Source organism: Leptidea sinapis, chromosome 10, assembly GCF_905404315.1.
Source record: "Leptidea sinapis chromosome 10, ilLepSina1.1, whole genome shotgun sequence".
In the NCBI taxonomy this organism is placed as follows: Eukaryota; Metazoa; Arthropoda; class Insecta; order Lepidoptera; family Pieridae; genus Leptidea; species Leptidea sinapis.
In genome coordinates, this window is record NC_066274.1 from 12,624,494 (window position 1) to 12,644,560 (window position 20,067).

At 33.5% G+C, this 20,067-nt stretch overlaps 1 protein-coding gene and 1 non-coding gene across 3 annotated transcripts in view; one reads left to right on the forward strand and one right to left on the reverse strand.

Moving 5' to 3' along the window:
* Positions 1–20,067, forward strand: part of LOC126966311 (potassium voltage-gated channel subfamily KQT member 1) — a 105,165-nt gene that overhangs the window by 83,495 nt on the left and 1,603 nt on the right. The window contains exons 11-17 of one of the 2 annotated variants that reach the window (XM_050810285.1): positions 410–511; positions 12,534–12,604; positions 14,920–15,047; positions 17,508–17,604; positions 17,676–17,974; positions 18,273–18,379; positions 18,847–18,933. In XM_050810285.1, coding sequence (XP_050666242.1) covers positions 410–511; positions 12,534–12,604; positions 14,920–15,047; positions 17,508–17,604; positions 17,676–17,974; positions 18,273–18,379; positions 18,847–18,884 — 842 coding nt within the window. In that variant the 3' untranslated portion in view covers positions 18,885–18,933. The remainder of the gene's footprint in view (positions 1–409; positions 512–12,533; positions 12,605–14,919; positions 15,048–17,507; positions 17,605–17,675; positions 17,975–18,272; positions 18,380–18,846; positions 18,934–20,067) is intronic. The other variant, XM_050810284.1, reaches the window with a different exon arrangement.
* Positions 19,943–20,015, reverse strand: Trnas-aga (transfer RNA serine (anticodon AGA)). The gene has a single exon. It is a non-coding gene; the product is annotated as a tRNA-Ser (tRNA).

Sequence of the window (20,067 nt, forward strand, 5' to 3'; positions counted from 1 at the left end):
ACACCTGGGTAAGAAAGAGATAACAAATGGATCGATCGTTTGCTTAGACATTAACAACCACTGCATTGACCTTATTATTAAGGTGGTACCTACTTTATGCAGTGTTATAAAGAAATTATACAAGCAATATCATTCAGAATTTGCACTTTTTCTATAACTCTAAGCATAATATTTGCAAATTAAACTTGAGCTTTTGATAAATAGTAATATATTAGTCGAGATGTTAAATAATTCAAATAAAATCTAATACACGTAGTTAGATACTTTTAATACTTAATGAATAACAACCTAAGCACTCGCTACATTAAAAAAAAACGTATTCTAGTCGTGAAATAAATCGTTTTGAAAACGAAGTACAAAGTTGGGTAGGTAGTCCATTGTTGAAGTATGCCTATGTATGGGTTGGCAGGCAACTCGAGTGCACGCACAGGGCGCGTTCAACGTCCCATGAACCCTTCCTTCAGCGACGATTCTGTGGTTGAGACGGCGCTCTCCAAGAGAAACTCTGACGGTAAGACCAAAGCGGCTATAAGTAATATTACAACTAAGAAATCTCTTCGTCTGCCGACCTGCTCGCACCTACCGCTTTCGTAGCGATGTCTACGCAGTCCTTAACACCTTTACATCTTCTTCTAGTAAATGTTCGTGAAGTCCTTTCATTTCTGTCCGAACTAAAAATAACATAAGATTGATACGATACTAACCCTTTGTAGCAGTTTTACCTGTATATGTTTAATTTGTTTTGCATTTTAATATTGAAATACATGTAATTAACTATGTGCTTGGATATTCATTCGCTACAGAGATCTAAAATTCAACACAGGCGAAATATCCATGCTTAAATGTGTGTTAGTTTGTCTCAATGTGTGATTTATTCATAATCGTTCACTTTCTAAGAAATTAGGAAGATGCATGTGGTTTTTATTAGATATCATCAATTTTTTTTAAATAACATGTTAGTTCAATTACATAATGTATCTGGAAAAGCAATGTGTGAACTGTGATACTATAACATATATGTAATGAAGTAAGTGTAACATAAGTTTGTGCTAGATGTTCCTTGTGTGTCAATTAAATTAATTTGTGTTAATACTGCTCTATGAATACGTACTAAAACAATAATAGTTACATTTTGTGTTGTTATAATATGAATAACTTTAGAATTTAGTGCTATTATTATTATTTTTATAGTATTTTCTATGATTAACATATAACACATTTATTTAAATAAAATACTTTCTAAAAGTATTATTTGTTGCTGTATTTTTACATTTTTTTTTGTTTATGATAATGAGGGACGAGACGAGCAGGACGTTCAGCTGATGGTAATTGATACGCCATGCCCATTACAACGCAGTGCCGCTCAGGATTCCCGAAAAACCCAAAAATTCTGAGCGGCACTACAATTGCGCTCGTCACCTTGAGACATAAGATGTTAAGCCTCATTTGCCCAGTAATTTCACTAGCTACGGCGCCCTTCAGACCGAAACACAGTAATGCTTACACATTACTGCTTCACAGCAGAAATAGGCGCCGTTGTGGTTCCCATAATCTGGCCGGCTTCCTGTGCGAAGGAGCCTCCCACATTAGGTTTTTGCGGAAATGTTATATTTTTATTAATGTTTATTTAATCCGAAATTTCTCACTCGCTCTTCAGTGGAAGCCAACCGTTCGAGTGACGTATCTTTCATAAATCTTGATATCTCTTATTCAGGATCTACTTTACAGTTGATAACCCTAATATTTGCATATAAGTAAAAAGACTTGAGATGTCGCTCTTTCAAATAAAAAAAAATTATATTTAAATAAAATCTAATTTGTGTAATTAATCCCAGAAGTGAGGGTATTCATTTTTAAAAAAATAACATATTATTTAAAGTAAAATTTTTTCGCCTATACCTAATGTAAAAATACAGTTACAATTACACGTGATTTAATCCTTTAAAATGTATTTTATTTAAATAAATGTGTTACTATTTTTTAACGTAATTTATAAGCATTTTGACAATGGAATATATTGTTTATGAAATGAATTGAGTTGTTCAAACGAACACCTCCACCATCAATTCAGTTATCTAGTTTAGTTGGGGAGTTATTGTTCGAATGTGACCTACGCCGACACTCGTAAACTGGATAACTAGGTTTTGGTTCATATAATGTTGGGTTGGTGTAGAGCAAACAAAGCGTTCAATCATATTACTTAATATTATTATTAGAAACTGTGACAATCATAATGTTAACACGAGGAGCAAACATAAACTTGTTATGCCTACTACTCGGTTAGGTCGAGTTAGTAAGTCTTTTATTGGGCGATGTATATGCTTCTACAATATGATCCCAGAAAATGTTCAAAACAAATGTGTTACGAAATTTAAAAAAAAGTTTAGGTGGGAAAGGTTACTATAGCATTAACGATTTTCTTAATGATACCACAGACTGGTAATGAAGCGAGCACACACAGGCTCTCTAATTATAAATGTTTATTGTACGATATTACATTCCATATTTTTATAAAAAAAGCCCGCTGAGTTTCTTCCACCCATTCTTCTCAGGTCTGAGGCAGTCTTTTTTGAACGGGTGATAATTTTTGATTTTGAATAAAATTATTATAATTTGAATTTGAAATTTACCAATCGGGCGCGACTAACTTTTCTTTGAATAACATACAAAACAAAATTAATAAATTCAAGTTTTGCCAAAATGTTTATTTTAATCAAAGAAACTGATTTTTTGTGTAACTTATTTTTTTTTTTATGATAATAAGGGACGAAACGAGCAGGACGTTCAGCTGATTGTAATTGATACGCCCTGCCCATTACAATGCAGTGCCGCTCAGGATTCTTGAAAAACTCAAAAATTCTGAGCGGCACCACAATTGCGCTCGTCACCTTGAGACATAAGATGTTAAGTCTCATTTGCCCAGTAATTTCACTAGCTACGGCGCCCGTCAGGCCGAAACACAGTAATGCTTACACATTACTGCTTCACGGCAGAAATAGGCATATTTTACAGTTATGCAATATAATTATATGTTATTATGACAGAATAGGTAAAATAAGTATACAACATAATATTGACTTACTTTCTCAACTTTTTAAGCATGATATAACAGTAAGATGACTAGTACGTGTCTATCTTGCATACTAAGGGTTCCGTACTGAATAAATACTATCAACTATAATGATACGATGTATTTAAAAAGTTATGTTAAAAATTGTTTAATAGACAGACAGATGTACAACGAAGCATTTCTTCTTTTTAGAGGAGGCTTAAAAATGAAAACTAGCAGAGGATGATTATATTAACTATATTTTATTTCATGGCCTGATATTTACCAAGATATCAGATTTTGTGAAATGACTACGTGATTATATATTATTAAGATTCAAATAATCAAATTAAATATGAATTATAGTAAAACTTTATGTCAAAACTACTTTATTTAACCCTTTAAATGCCAACACGATCACGACGCTGAGCTGTTTTGGCGCCAAACCCGGCGCCGGCTTCTTGAAACGTGATAACCACTTGTGTTTATAATACTCGAGGTATCATAATGCGGTTTATGTTACGGATTGCTAGATAAACAAGCTTAGGTATTGATATGATATAATTAACTATCTTCTTTTGAACAGCATTATTAGTAGATATATTATTTACCAAGGGGAGACAGTTAGCAATTTCTACGAGAGTACAATTTGTAGACCGAAGCCGAAGCCGACGGCTCAATGCACCTTAATACTGAAATTTCATTTTATCCCAATTTGATACATAGTGATTACAATGATGACTAATTTCATAAATCTAATGACTAATTTGATGTATGTATGTTATTTTAAAATAATTTCATTTGAAATTTGTTTCTGTTAATTGACGGAATGTGGACTGGCCTGTAGTGAAAATAGGAGACTGCAATGTAGTTGTGGTTGGGGTTTCAATATTGGTTATTGTCGCATGCGAACGGCCACGGCGATGACGCAGCGTCATAATAATCGAACCTTACATATCTAATTGTTAATCAGCAATAGGTATTAGACGGAGCTTTTTTATCTAGGTAACATTGAAAATGTTTAGAAAATGAAAAGCGGCTTAATGTAGAAAGTGGCCAATACTTTTATTGTTTTTCGAAGCAATCTCCGTTCCTCTCTGTACATCGTCGCATTCGGTGGAACCACTGAGAAAAGCAGTGGGCCCATTCTTCCTTATGGGTCTCTTCTATGGCATTTTCGTACGCTTTAACCGCATCTTCAGGGCTCGTAAAGGGAATACCTCGAATTTTATCTTTAGTTCTTGGGAATACATAAAAGTCGCAGGGCGCCAGGTCAGGATTGTATGGTGAATGACTCATTATCTAGACACCTGCCGTAGTCAAATATTCAACAGCCCGTTTTGCGGAGTGCGCTGAAGGATTGTCGTGGTGAAGGAGGCATCTGCTTCGAGGGCGCTGCTGTCAAATTTTTTCCAAGACAACAGGCAAACAGCGATTTACATACCAGTCTCCAGTAACTGTCCTTCCATCTTCTAGCACAACTATCGCGAAATGACCTTTCCGACCAAAGAATGAGGCAATCATCTTTTTTCCTTGACTTCTTCCTTTCTTTACCTTATTTGGCCGATCCTCGAAAGGAATCACCCACTGACCTGATTGTCTTTTGGTTTCGGGTTCGAAGCAATATATAGCTTTCATCACCTGTGACGATGTCAAATACAACATTTGAGTCACCGCCGTTGAACTTATCTAACATTTGGCGATACCAGTCCATGCGAAGGTGTTTCTCGTCGTCGGTTAAAGTATGGGGAATCCATCTGGTACAAAGCTTCCTGACGCCTAAATGTGCGTGTAATATTTTTTGAACTTGACTCATACCAATGCCTAGGCTTGCCTGTACCTGCTGATAGGTCACTCCGCATCTTTGCCGCCAATAAACAAAAACAAATGACAAATGAAAGCAAAATACTAAATTAAGTTACCAAAGAGTTCTAAAATTGAAATTCAAAAAAGTTTTCATTAACAATGTTTCTGGCCAGTTCTATACATTTTCAGTGTTACCCACGTATAACCTCCACCCATAGTGTACAATTTCCAATCACCGTAAAGTTTAATTTAGTAAATTTGCTAGAAGAGTCGCAGATGTTCTATTAAATCAGCCTTAATGATATCAGTTTTAATGATAAATATATTATGCCATTTTTCTACTGATGGCCCTAACTGTTACTTATTATTCCCAACGACAAGATCTTCTTATATTTATATACTGTAACGATAAGCTTGAATACTGTAACAGCAAGTTCCTATTTTAATACTGTAACAGCAAATTCCTATTTTGAAACTATAACAGCAAGTTCCTATATTAATATTGTAACAGCAAGCTCCTATTTTGAAACTATAACAGCAAGTTCCTATATTAATATTGTAACAGCAAGCTCCTATTTTGAAACTATAACAGCAAATTCCTATTTTGAAACTATAACAGCAAGTTCCTATATTAATATTGTAACAGCAATCTCCTATTTTGAAACTATAACAGCAAATTCCTATTTTGAAACTATAACAGCAAGTTCCTATATTAATATTGTAACAGCAAGCTCCTATTTTGAAACTATAACAGCAAATTCCTATTTTGAAACTATAGCAGCAAGTTCCTATATTAATATTGTAACAGCAAGCTCCTATTTTGAAACTATAACAGCAAATTCCCATTTTGAAACTATAACAGCAAGTTCCTATATTAATATTGTAACAGCAAGCTCCTATTTTGAAACTATAACAGCAAATTCCTATTTTGAAACTATAACAGCAAGTTCCTATATTAATATTGTAACAGCAATCTCCTATTTTGAAACTATAACAGCAAATTCCTATTTTGAAACTATAACAGCAAGTTCCTATATTAATATTGTAACAGCAAGCTCCTATTTTGAAACTATAACAGCAAATTCCTATTTTGAAACTATAGCAGCAAGTTCCTATATTAATATTGTAACAGCAAGCTCCTATTTTGAAACTATAACAGCAAATTCCCATTTTGAAACTATAACAGCAAGTTCCTATATTAATATTGTAACAGCAAGCTCCTATTTTGAAACTATAACAGCAAATTCCTATTTTGAAACTATAACAGCAAGTTCCTATATTAATATTGTAACAGCAAGCTCCTATTTTGAAACTATAACAGCAAATTCCTATTTTGAAACTGTAACAGCAAGTTCCTATATTAATATTGTAACAGCAAGCTCCTATTTTGAAACTATAACAGCAAATTCCTATTTTGAAACTATAACAGCAAGTTCCTATATTAATATTGTAACAGCAATCTCCTATTTTGAAACTATAACAGCAAGTTCCTATATTAATATTGTAACAGCAAGCTCCTATTTTGAAACTATAACAGCAAATTCCCATTTTGAAACTATAACAGCAAGTTCCTATATTAATATTGTAACAGCAAGCTCCTATTTTGAAACTATAACAGCAAATTCCTATTTTGAAACTATAACAGCAAGTTCCTATATTAATATTGTAACAGCAAGCTCCTATTTTGAAACTATAACAGCAAATTCCTATTTTGAAACTGTAACAGCAAGTTCCTATATTAATATTATAACAGCAAGCTCCTATTTTGAAACTATAACAGCAAATTCCTATTTTGAAACTATAACAGCAAGTTCCTATATTAATATTGTAACAGCAAGCTCCTATTTTGAAACTATAACAGCAAATTCCTATTTTGAAACTATAACAGCAAATTCCTATTTTGAAACTATAACAGCAAGTTCCTATATTAATATTGTAACAGCAAGCTCCTATTTTGAAACTATAACAGCAAATTCCTATTTTGAAACTATAACAGCAAGTTCCTATATTAATATTGTAACAGCAAGCTCCTATTTTGAAACTATAACAGCAAATTCCTATTTGGAACTATAACAGCAAGTTCCTATATTAATATTGTAACAGCAAGCTCCTATTTTGAAACTATAACAGCAAGTTTCTATTTTTATACTGTAACAGCAAGCTCCTATTTTGAAACTATAACAGCAAGTTCCTATTTTTATACTGTAACAGCAAGCTCCTATTTTGAAACTATAACAGCAAGTTCCTATTTTTATACTGTAACAGCAAGCTCCTATTTTGAAACTATAACAACTAGTTCCTATTTTTATACATGAACAGCAAGCTCCAATTTTGAAACTATAACAGTAAGTTCCTATTTTCACACTGTAACAGCAAGTAAGCGATTCGTCGCGAATTTTATAGGGCAAAGATATATTCACGATATCACAGAATGAGAGTCTCATATCTTCAATGCTCTCTGATGATGATTGCTCTTTATGATTTCTGTTTTGGTTTCCTTTGCAAAGCTTGACGATGCTGATGATGATATTTTAATTAATATCTCATTATCATATAACTATAGTATCAGAACTTATCTATCTGCAATGTTTTGTGTACGGTTCTTTTTATTTCCAATATCAAAATTAAATAAGTAATAATTGATAAAAACAATTTTAAGGCATTCGAATAATAAAATGCTATATTATTTCGTAAGCTTTACCTACGTTCTTCCACAAGCATCTGTCATTTGGGGGATATTTTGTAGATTCAATAAATATATTTTTAGTAAGAACTTTGAATTTCTTTGTCTGAAATCCACGTGATTACTTCGTAAGAAATGCTTTATTTTATTTTAGTACATCTTTGAATACATCGACCATATTTTACTTGACCTATATTCTTGAGCTTTTTCACTAAAGTAAATGGAAGAATATCCAGAAAAAAATCCTGCAGTATCAGGGGTTCTGGATCTTCCGTTTTTGGCGTATTTAACGGGATGACGAATCGTATTAAACGTAAAGAAATGTATGAAAACATGTCTTAAGTTGAAGGGACTGGCGTAAAATGGCGTATTTTGTGAGAAATCGTATTAAGCAGGTTCATGAATTCGAAAATCGGAAACACATTGGTAACGTGGCGGGCGAGGATCGAACTGGGAGATCCGTGGTGAGAGACAACTGTTCAACCTATTATGCCGTCGACGCTTACTAAAGCTTATATTTATTTTTGAACATTTTGGGCAACAATTTCTCTATAATATTCTGGCCAGAACACTTTATAGATTGACCAGAATATGACATTTATTGACAAACTATCATTTTCGCCTCTAGTTAATATTTTAAGTAATTTTAATATTATTATGTAATATCTCCTACTTGGAACAAAAATAATACATAAGTTTTTTTATCTGAATCTTTGATATATGGATCATAGTCTGTGTATAAACTGTAACAACCTTGTTTCTCTTTGCGATAAGCTGCATACTATAGCCAAACAAGAAAATAACGTATATAACACTTTTGTCCGCTAAATTTGATTTACTTACAAATTTACTGCCAGCGACAACTGCCTTCAAATAGAACGGCAGTTGTCACATCAATACCAAAGTACTGTACGAGATGTTTCTGTTAGAACATGTTTCCCCTAGCACATAAATAATCCCGATTTGATATTTTTAATTTCCTGATCGCCTCTTAATAATTTTCTTAGTTTGATTGAAAGAAGTCTGCAAATTATTTTTGTGATAAAATAGCGGTCAAGTGGTTTTCGGACTTGGGACTTGAGAGATGCATAAGGTGCGAAATTTTTGCTGTTACCGTTGATGAAGTTAGTGCTTGGATAATTTATTCGTCTAGATAGAGTCCCTTTGCTGTTAGACAACCGATAAGAACAGGCCAGGTTTCATACTATAGTGTGCGTGACAAGCTAGGTCTAGCTAGGTCTCCACACTCGCGATTTGTATGACACTTTAACACAGTGTGCGTGAATTGCGCAAAATAGAGGATAAATCTAAACTCAATTGTTTTTTATGGTTTCACATAAGATATTTCATATAAGATTATATAAGATCTTAATTTTCATTAGCTGGGCTATTTTACCCAATCCTTCTTAATTTTCATTAACAACTAGATTCGTAAATAAAGTAATTTGTGCAATGATAAACGCAGCAAGTCACGCGAGCCGCTTTTTGCTCTTCACAGAGCAAATGCGGTATCCATCGGGAAAACAACTTTTTTACACCTAAATGTTCATGCAAGATTATTCGTATTTGACTCATGCCAATGTCTAAAGTTGCCTGAATTTCGCGTTATGTCACATGTCGATCTTCCTCAATCAGCTTACGCACAGCATCAACGTTTTCTTTGGTGACTGCAGTTTTTGGACGACCTTGACGGGGATCATCACTGAGCTTGACACGCCCACGTTGAAATTCAGCAAACCAGTGATAAATTGTGGATTTGGATGGGGCTTTATCACCAAACGCAGAAATCATCCGGTCAACACACTGTTTTTGTGTTAAACCACTTCGAAAGTCATAATAAATCATCGCTCTAGAATTTTCTCGAGTCAATTCCATTTTCTCAAAGACTAAACAAGTTGGAAAAGACCTTGTGTCAAGAGAGAATCTTTTTTTAAATAAATAAATGGTATTCGGTTTTGTATTACTAGGAATAAATAAGTTTTGCTCTCTTGTATGTAGTATTGATAAAATGTCAACACTTATCCACTAACGACCGTTCCCAATATTCAGTCTATCCCCGGTTGTTGCCCACTTGACATAAAAATTGTGACCATCGTTGACTTTTCTGTCACAATAAACTTATCGATGGTAACTTAGCTTTTCCGTACACGCTGTCTGTCAATGGGAGGACGTATAGCTTACCAGCGATAGAAGTTTGTATGGAAATTGCAATTCACGCTTGCCAATATAAGACGATAAGAATGACTTATCGGGTATATTGGGACAGTTTCAGATTATTGACAGCTAATTACTGACTGTAGAAGTTAGTTATTTATCGCTATCTGTAGAAAGTATATTGGAAACGGCCGTTAAGGGCGCAAAACTCCTCAAGACCATATTAAAATTTATTTAATTGATAAGTAAAAGTAAATTTGACTAAATGAATTAAATTAAGGTCCTAAATCGTGAATTAGATTTAAAAGAGCCAATTTAACTCAGTCGTTATATTTATTTTAAAAGGCGCCGCGGCGTGTCAAATCTAACTGGATTCACAATTTAATTAAATTTTACAAAGATCTAGGTCGTGGCGATATTCAGCTTCACCAGTATTTTGTGGGCTCACTTTTCTAGTGACATTTCCCACCAAAAATAACTACAAAGAATTGAATGAGTGACAAGTTGGTTATTAGAAACGTTGTTATGTCTGCATTTTTGGGACTTCTTTTGTTCACGATACTTTGCATATTTTACAATGCCTTTCAGGGTTTCAATCGAAGACTGTTACTTACCGCCTTATTCATAATGGTCCGCTAACTTAAAACAGCTGCTAAGTAGTGTTTTTTCTCATTCTGACTTAGGTCAATAGAAGAAGACAGAGTAAGAATTAGCAATGCTTTAATTTAGCATACTATTATGAATAAGGGGGTTACTGTATAGATACAAGTTATTGATGGTAACGCTTACGGTGTGTCAAAATAATTATATATAATAACTTAACTGTGTTATTACAAAGTTAAACATGTGTTGAATACTTGTTTTAAAGAGTTCTATTAGAAATCTATGCCTTTCTGCTGTTTAGCGTTCAAAAATCTTTAGATATTGCTTATATTTAAACACGAGTCGAAGCTCGTCTAAGGTGTGTCTAACGGATAAATAATATTCATATTGATTTTGATATGATGACAGCTGTCAATAATAACGTTCCGTTCCTTTAATTATTCCTGTACATTTCAGTTTATGTTGTGCTTAACTACGTTTCAGTTAAACACAAGCTAAACATTGTTTTGTTGTCACTAACGTTGTTATAGTCAGGTTACTGTCTAACAAAACACGTGTCTAAGCCATGTTTAAATTATATTTCTTAATAATACCGTAGAAGTTTTGCGAGCTACTCTCTCTAATAGGTGTAAGAGAAGCTTAGAGAAGAACGTAACCTAGGTAAGAATGAGTTACCGGTATTTTCATAATCAATGAAATTCATAATGTAACGAAAATTTTTATATATTTTATTACAATAATATGGATAGAATTGAATACTTAGTCATTTTATAAAATTCAAGAAGAATTTAAAGTTTAGAAATATTTTGTGCGGTGCCATTCAGTTTGATGAGATTTTTACGTCGCGTCATCTCATTGCCTCGGGGCAGCGTCGTATATTTAATATTTGTGATTCGTCGTAACAGTTTTCAGTTTCTCTGAAGTATCAGTCATGAGAAAAATGATCAAAATACAGAAGAGAACCGATTTTCTAGACCTCTTGCATAAGTATTTCATGTCATGTCAGTTTCCAAATTTTTTGGAAATATTTACTGCATACAAACTAACAACAGGAAATTGAAGAACGAAGAAGAAAAACGTAGACGCAAAAACTCATACATCGCCATTTCGAATCGAATCCTGAGTGACACAGTATTGTGATGGGCAGGACGTATCAATTACCATCAGCTGAACGTCCTGCTCGTGTCGCCCCTTATAAAAAACATGTTATGTGTTGGGGAAAAAACATTCTGTGCGTAAATCCTAGACCTAATAAAAATAAAAGATCCATTCATCAATCCATACACTACAGTGCCTACTCAAAGGTATTTTTTATCGATATCAAATTATGATGAAGGCTGTATTTAGTAGGTATATTAACAGTTATTAAATATCACAATATATTTGATTTTGTTGTTTTATATTTACTTTTATGATCTACAATTATTGTGGGGGCTATATTTTTGATAAAACTTACCGCTTCCGAGGTAAATTGATAAAATATAAAACTATCAACTTTCACCTTAAATAAATTCCTTAGCAACCATGGTAAGATTAGGGACTTTTGTCAAATTATTTCTTATATAAAGTGCCTGAGTATGTATATATTCGTATGTGGAAAAAAATGTTCATATCATGGAGATAGTAACTCATTTAACTTTTAGTACAAATGGTGATTCTTAGTACAATCATATTAAAAGGTACATTTTTGTAGATAAGTTTAAGATATTAAATTTTTGGTTAGGCTTTATTTTCGATTAAACATAACTGAACTTGAAAAATTATATTATATGTACCAACATTATCTTACATCCGGATCCTCGACTATCCAAATGGCTTAGAATAACAAATAGTCCGGGTGATAGAGTTACTATTTTATGAGACGTTTTACAATGACAAACAGGTATACTAAATTATGTACAAATGAAGGATAGCTAGGATTAGTAAAACTCTTAAAAGAGATCCAAATGGGATACATAAAGTAAGATGTAGAGACTTTCAGTAAAATTCATTTCAATTAAATAGTCAGCTTTACATATTTATTAGCAATAAGTGTTTACTGATCATTAAAACGGTTTTTTATTCTACCTACTAATCTTCATTAATTTATTTCAATATTGATGTACGTCAGTGAAATAATGCGATTAGATCTTCCAAGAATAGCAATTTAGATGATAAATTTTGAAAGACAAATGGTTAAAATCCAAGTAATCACGACAATCTGCGTTCATAATTAACTTTAATTGGATTTTGGTGCAGACGAGGACGATGAGCCACGCTGCGTGACTTTAACGCCGAGGCACAAAGCTGCAATTCGTTTCATAAGAAAGGTGAGTTCTACCAAATTCAATTATAATAACTTAGTTAATAATTTACTTCATAATTTTTAAGGAAAATTACTTGTTACATTAGCCTACTACATGATTAGAAATATAAACTCGTTATGCGTACTACTCGGTTAAGTCGAGTTAGTATTTTATTCGGAAGAATAGAAAATATGCAATAGAAGAAAGACGCCGCAGAAAATTTAAAAAGCAAATGTTTTACGCAATTTAAAAGAATTGTTAAAAAACGTTTGCTTGGGACAGGTTACTATAGCATAAACGATTTTCTTAATGATACTACAGACTGGGAATGAAGCGAACACCCTCAGGTTCTTATAAATGTTTATTGTGCGATATTACATTGTAATCCATATTTTTATTTAAAAAATCTCGCTGAGTTTCTTGCGCCCGTTCTTCTCAGGTCTGAGGCAGTCTATTTTGAATGGGTGGTAGTTTTTGACGTTCAATAATTGATTTTGAATCTTATTTTGAATAAAAATATTAGAATTTGAATTAACATGTTAATTAAAAACGATAACGTAGGAAGCGTTATCGTGAATAACAAAGAAGTTCCTAATACACAATAAATGAATTCGATGAAACTCCTCATAATGTTTTAAATTTCTGAATTATAACTTTGAACCTGGCCATCATTAATACCTACTGTTTTAGAGAAATAGGATTTCATTATTCAACAGTACACTCACATTAGAACACAATCACACTATCTTTTTCGGATATCTTGTCATAGATACTTTCTCTATTTGCTCTGAGTGCTTTAAAAATAGTAAAATATAGTGTAGGCTTTAATAGCAGATAGATGATACTTTCAAAGAAAATGTTTAATTTAAAACAACGTACACTTAAAAGAGCTTTAATTTCGATTCCCTTGAATATAATATTTACAGGATAAGGTTAAAAGAAAGCGAAGAACCTAATCAAAGAGCATCTTGAATTGTTAAACAATGTTTACGGTGTCGAAACTTACTCAACCTTTGCCCTCAAAATTCTTATGTTTTCTTTGTTTCAAATAGATTAATATAACTTTTGCAGTTCGAAATTTGATAGCACAATTTTATGTTCTTCATTAAATGTCTGGTCTTTATTACATCTCGTGGAGAAATATGAGATTTTAATATTAACGCAACAACCATAAAGTTGCTCTAAAGATTATTTTTGTAAAATTATAGTTCAAATATTAGTTAGTACAATCCTTGATGGTATGAAACTTAAAGCTGTTGTAAAATTCTAACAGATGAAGTATTTTGTCGCTCGTCGTAAGTTTAAAGAAGCTTTAAAGCCCTACGACGTAAAGGACGTAATAGAGCAATATTCTGCTGGACACGTCGATCTGCTGAGCCGAGTGAAAAACGTCCAGAATAGGTAGTACGCCGTAATCGGCTAAGCAACGCTTTGCATATGCCTTGAAACAAAATAATGTTCATAAATAACTTTTCAAACAACCATTAATATCGTATTTGAGTGAATCATCAATATTTTTTGTAATTTGAAGTAATGGTGCATGCAAAGCGTTGATCACATACGGTGGATCATTTCCCCTTTTTTCATTATAGAACGCCTTTGCACATTAATCTTCCTCATTACTGCGTGTCTTCGTTTCAATTTTGAAACTGTAGGTTATACCAGTCTTTATAAATAATCAACTTTGTAGTGAAGTTTTTCTTCCTGTTCTCTCCGTAAATGTAGATAAAAGTGTAGTTTGTGTGATGCTAGTTTGATATTTTTATCAAATACTTCTTACTACTTACATCTTGTACATAACATCGAAGACGCTGAAAATTTCCCTGCGGTCATGATTTTGGAAATTCTTTTAAATTGTATTTATTTTTTTATTCTTTTAAATTTTAGTATAAAAACGCTATTGGAATTCGTTACAACAGCGTTTCCAACGAATGGGAAATTTTCAGTTAAAATTTCGTGGTTTTGCAGTTTTTAAACAAGTATATGAAATAGCTTGGAATGGACAAGAAATGCCGAGGTAACATTTCATAGATAGGTTTTGTAATTTACTATTGCCTTCTACTACACAAGTTTCATACATAATTTATAAATTAGGTAGGTATAACTATTGGCCGCGTCTACCTACTCAAACCTGTTATAATTAGCTTTAATTGTTCATAATGTTCGTACAAATCCAATTTACAAACACAATAGGGGATTAGGTTGGAGAATTGAATGGTAATAATTCATTCTAATTCAATTAGGTATGAGGGTTTTTCTGCAAGATAATTAGGAGGAAAATTCGAATATCGCTACACACAAATTAATATTAGCCATGAAGATGTTTTATTTCCGTGTAGCTCAAGTATTTTGTCGCACGCAAGAGATTTAGAGAAGCATTGAAGCCCTACGATGTGAAAGACGTGATTGAACAGTATTCGTCTGGGCACGCCGACCTTCTTAATCGAACCAAGAACCTGCAGTACAGGTGAGTATTATGACTTAGGTATACAGAGTATGCAGGTAGTACAGAGGTACTCGAGCAACCCACGCCAGCTTCATTCACCGCTCAAGTGGTCATCAGAGACAGTCTTGTAAAAAGTCTCCGTATAAAAGATAAGCTCGTTATTTTTATACGGTATGTAGCATCGTGGTAGCAGTATAATTTAATTCCAACAATACTTAGCAAAGCAATTTGGAAGTTAACTATAAAAGTAAAAATTATTATTCGTTTGTTCCACTGTATAGAAAAATTATCGTGAGATGTTTCTTCTGTTCGTTGTTTGTGTTGTTAAAATGTAGTCAAATTTTGATTTTTTTACTAGTGTGATATCACTAGATGCTAATAACTAAATGATCTTCGATTTCTGCACGTCTTTTTAATTCGTTAGTGCATGCATGATTGATAGCAAATTAAATCAGCGAAGTAGAAAATATGAAATCAACAATGACACTGATCTGTAAGTAATCAAGCACTGCCAGAAATATTATTGTAAATGGAGATCAATATGCGGAATTTTGTTCTGGTTTAATTAAACTCAGACTCACGAAAAGGCCCCTTTTGTTACATATTCTAAATTTAACACATTATTAGCAGGTTCACCGCAGTCTTTTGTCATTAGAGGCGCCTGGCCGGCCATGATCGAAAACCGAATCACTCACTTAAAGGCGGCAGCCAACAGTATTATACTGCAGGATCTGTCCGGCAGTTCCCTGCGAGAATTTCCTATCTTTAGCAACAACAGAATACATAGTTTGTATAGTTGTTTTGACAAACTAAAAACTGTTAACGTTTTATCATTTCAATAACGTGAAATGGCCAAGCTTTCTTTGTTTTCTTGAAGGACTGTCTAGCCCCCCATATACATAAGTATATGGGGGGCGTAGCAAGAAGGATATGTGGTGATAATTGTATAAACAATATACTAGCGTACAGAAAAACAGAGATAAAGGAGAGAGATATATTTCACCCGGACACCATGGCGGCGCAACCAATCGCCGCTACCAACAAAATGTATACAGCTCTATAGAGAGTTTACTCACCTGGTGTCCGTTTGGATGCGCAACCAATTTGGTGGCGCGACGTGCTCGGACGCGCCCACAAAATGTTATTGGTCGCGCGACCACTATAACTATAGAGCTGTATGGTGTCTTACTCAATCAGCCGCCAGTGACGCTTGAGTTTTGTTTTTTAATTGCGTTTGTTAATTTGTTAATAAATAATTTCGCTGCAGAAAGGTTTATTATCAAAATTCAAAGTAGACCATCAATTTAGGATAATTCTTCATCACATTATTCCGATAGAGATTTTAAAATGAAGGCTAAATAATGATGAACTTACCACTCTCTCTTTTTTCTCTTAAACTTTATTATCCTACTTACATACAGCACTAGTATCTATCTATATAGCATTGCTATCTCTTTGATGTACATTTTGACACCGTCTCAGTGTGGTGTGGAGACTCTGGTGTCCGTATGGTGTCTAGTTTGCTAGCTTGCGGACACCACGGTTAATTAACTGACAGGCTTGAAGATACCGTCTCAGTGTGGCGACTTTGGTGTCTGTATGGTGTCTAGTTCGGTAGCTTACAGACACCACGGTTAATTAACTGACAGCCTAGAAGACACCGTCTCAGTGTGGCGACTCTAGCGCCTGTATGGTGTCTAGTTCGGTAGCTTACATCGGATAATTAACTGAAAGGCTAGAATCGGCCAGCGAACTGCTAATGTGTGGTCACCTTAATTCTAGTCGTCTTATCTTTGGTACTTCGGTTCAAGAGTCATCGTCGCCGCCCTTCAATATCGTCAACATTTTCATCTGATTTGGAAGCAATTAAAAATAAAAATTCCGGCTATTGACAATTTATAGGTCAGCGTTACTGGCCGTGCCATTTCAGATAGCAGATCTTTTTTATTGATGTTTTCATATTTACCAAATTTATCGGTAATTTTATTTAATTATCGTTGATGCTCCAATTTCGTGAATTACTTACTTTGTATACTTATGAGTAGACATTTATGATTGCTTTATTCTTAGTTCCAAATAGTGTTGGTGTGTTCATTATTATTGATGATTTTTAAACTTTATATGTATAACCCAAATAATTTTATGTTTATTAATATATTCACGCAGTTGCTATTATTATTATGCCTGTATTGTAAGATTCTATAACAGTTACATAAAATACTTTTTAAACGATTAAAACACATGTAACTTGTAACTGTACTACATTAGATAATTGTGTCAATGCTTTTTCTTTAAACCGACGTTTTGTGTCCTTTGCAGAAACACGTTTTAGGGGGACTTATTTATATTATTTGGGTTAACTTTCGACAGATACCTTATTTAAACCTTATTTTAAAAATTACAGCTACTTTTAATCCTTTAAAATGTATTTTATTGTGAAACACTCGCGTTAATCACAGAAAATACAATGTTCTTTTACAGGTTAGATCAAATTCTCGGCAAACAAGGATCAAAATCGAAGGATGTGTATGCATCAAAAATTAGCTTAGCTTCCAGGGTAGTAAAAATTGAGAGACAAGTATGTATTGGAAAATGATATTAATAACTTATTTGTTTTAAAATGTTTGTTAATGTTATATATTATTTTAGGTAGATGATATAGAAAGTAAGTTAGACCATTTATTAGAAATGTATGAAGAGGATAGACGCGTAGCAAGAAGGATATGTGGTGATGCAAACGGGAGTTCGGATGGTGCTTCCAACGATCGTCATGGAGTGACGAGACCCGCTCTCACTGAAAAACAGTGTTCTGAACCATCATCTCCACTCTCCAGAACCTTCGAACCACCACCACCTGCTTCAGCACCGCCTATACCATTAAAAAGGCCGATGAATAGAGGTTATTCGGATTTAGGAACGCGGTTCATGCGAAAAAAAGTCATCGTTAAGTAAGTTTGGTGTATTTAAATATTTTGATTAATATTGTTTGTTGTAATCATATAACTGGCTTTTTTTCTTGATGAGAATATATTTCTTTAAAACTAAAACATTAATAGGACGAAACGGAAGTCCGAACGGAAAATAAATCCATATATATTATGATTTAAAGCAGATGGAAGGTGTTGTGCTAAAATTCTATATGGGGATCATTGGGGAGATTAAGAAATAAATATTGTTTTCTTAAATGTAACAATGTAAGAAAACATTGTGAAACAAATGCGTTTATCAAATATTAAATAAATTTAGGACATGTTCGACAAGAAATGGTGAATCGCCTAGAGATGACGAAGTAGTGATTGTGGTACCGAGCGACCGTGAGGACACGCCACCGCGTCTAGTTACAGATAGCTCAGGTATGTTAATATATAAGTAATTATAACTCCATCTTAATCTTGCATATTTACTTAGTTCGCCGATACTTGATAGGTTTACTCTGCTAATTGTTTCTAAAAATAGATATCGACACCTTGCGCTTGACAACAGCTGCGTCCTCCGTACCATAAAACTCATGCACCGCGACATGCAAATTGCGATAATTTAACGACACTTGCTATTCTGAGACGTTTAATAATATTTATCAACTCTCGGCGAACAACCTGTATATGCGAAAGTTCAAGTTCATTAATTATCGTAAAGCCAACAACTGTACAATGTTTTAACAACTTCATACCATTCATTTTCGAATGAAATCACGTCATGCTTACCATTGCTTTTCCAATAACATTACTATACTAATTACAGTATGTCATCAACATACTGTTGTTATACATCTGTGGCTTTCAATATCTAGGGATGAATTTAGAAGTGTTAAATATTGCAGCGTCGTATGAGGACTATTCGTCGTCCACATCTCTATGACCGACACCATCATGGGCCAGCCCCATTATGATCGGCCACCGCCGGCTCAGTGAGTCTTTAATAACCCCGTTTCGATGTGGAATGTGAAATCGTTTTGAATAGTTTCATTAAGTATTAAAATTATACTTTGTTTGCATGAAGGGTTTTAGGTCTTCGAGGGAAAATACTTTTGTCTTTTATGGATGTGTTTGTGACATAATAGCCTAAATTAAAAATTCGTTAAAAATATGAATACTTACATTTGACAATTTTTTATTATAGATAAAAAATACAGAAAAATACTTAATTTAGGTTTAGTTTAAATGTTAGTACCTATAATAATTGATTAAAGTGATTTTAGTTCAATATTACCTCCAATTAGCATGTTTTGTGAAGTAGAAACGTAAAACCGTGCCTTACTTATGTCTGATTCTTTTTTTATTATATTTTTTGTATACGTCCCACTTCATACCAAGCTTCGTGTTATATATATCTATGTGTTGTGTTAGTAAGTAGTATATTATTATTGTTTGTGTCATACAACTACACATTATACTTTAAGTACATAATTACTAAACATAATTACACTTTGAAACCATTTTTACCAAACTATACATGAAAATTAAGATAAACTAATCTTATCCTAACCTAAATTGGTGATAATCAAATCTCATTAAAAACAATGAAACTAAAAGCTAATAAGGCTTTCGTCATAAGCAATAGTTATCGATATATTTACAGATACACAAATAAATTTTGAAAACAATATTTTATGAACGATGCGGGGCTCGAACCCACGACCTCTCGCGTTCCGTGCGAGTGCTCTTCCAACTGAGTCAACCGTTCGAGTGATGTTTCGTCATAAAATCTTGTATGCTTTGTTCAACTATCAGGCTCTGTGGCTTCATCTACAGGATCTACTTTACAGTTGATAACCTTCTCAACCCCAATATTTTCATATTAGGAAATTGACTTGAGATGTCGCTCTTGCTAATCTAAACAATTTATTATGTTTTTAAAGTGATTACCCTCACTTCTGGAATAAATACACAAATAAAAAATTTGAAAACAAAATTTTATGAACGATGCGGGACTTGAACCCACGACCTCTCGCGTTCTGTGCGAGTGCTCTCCCAACTGAGCTAACCGTTCGAGTGACGTATCGTCATGAAATCTTGTATGCTTTGTTCAACTCTCAGGTTGT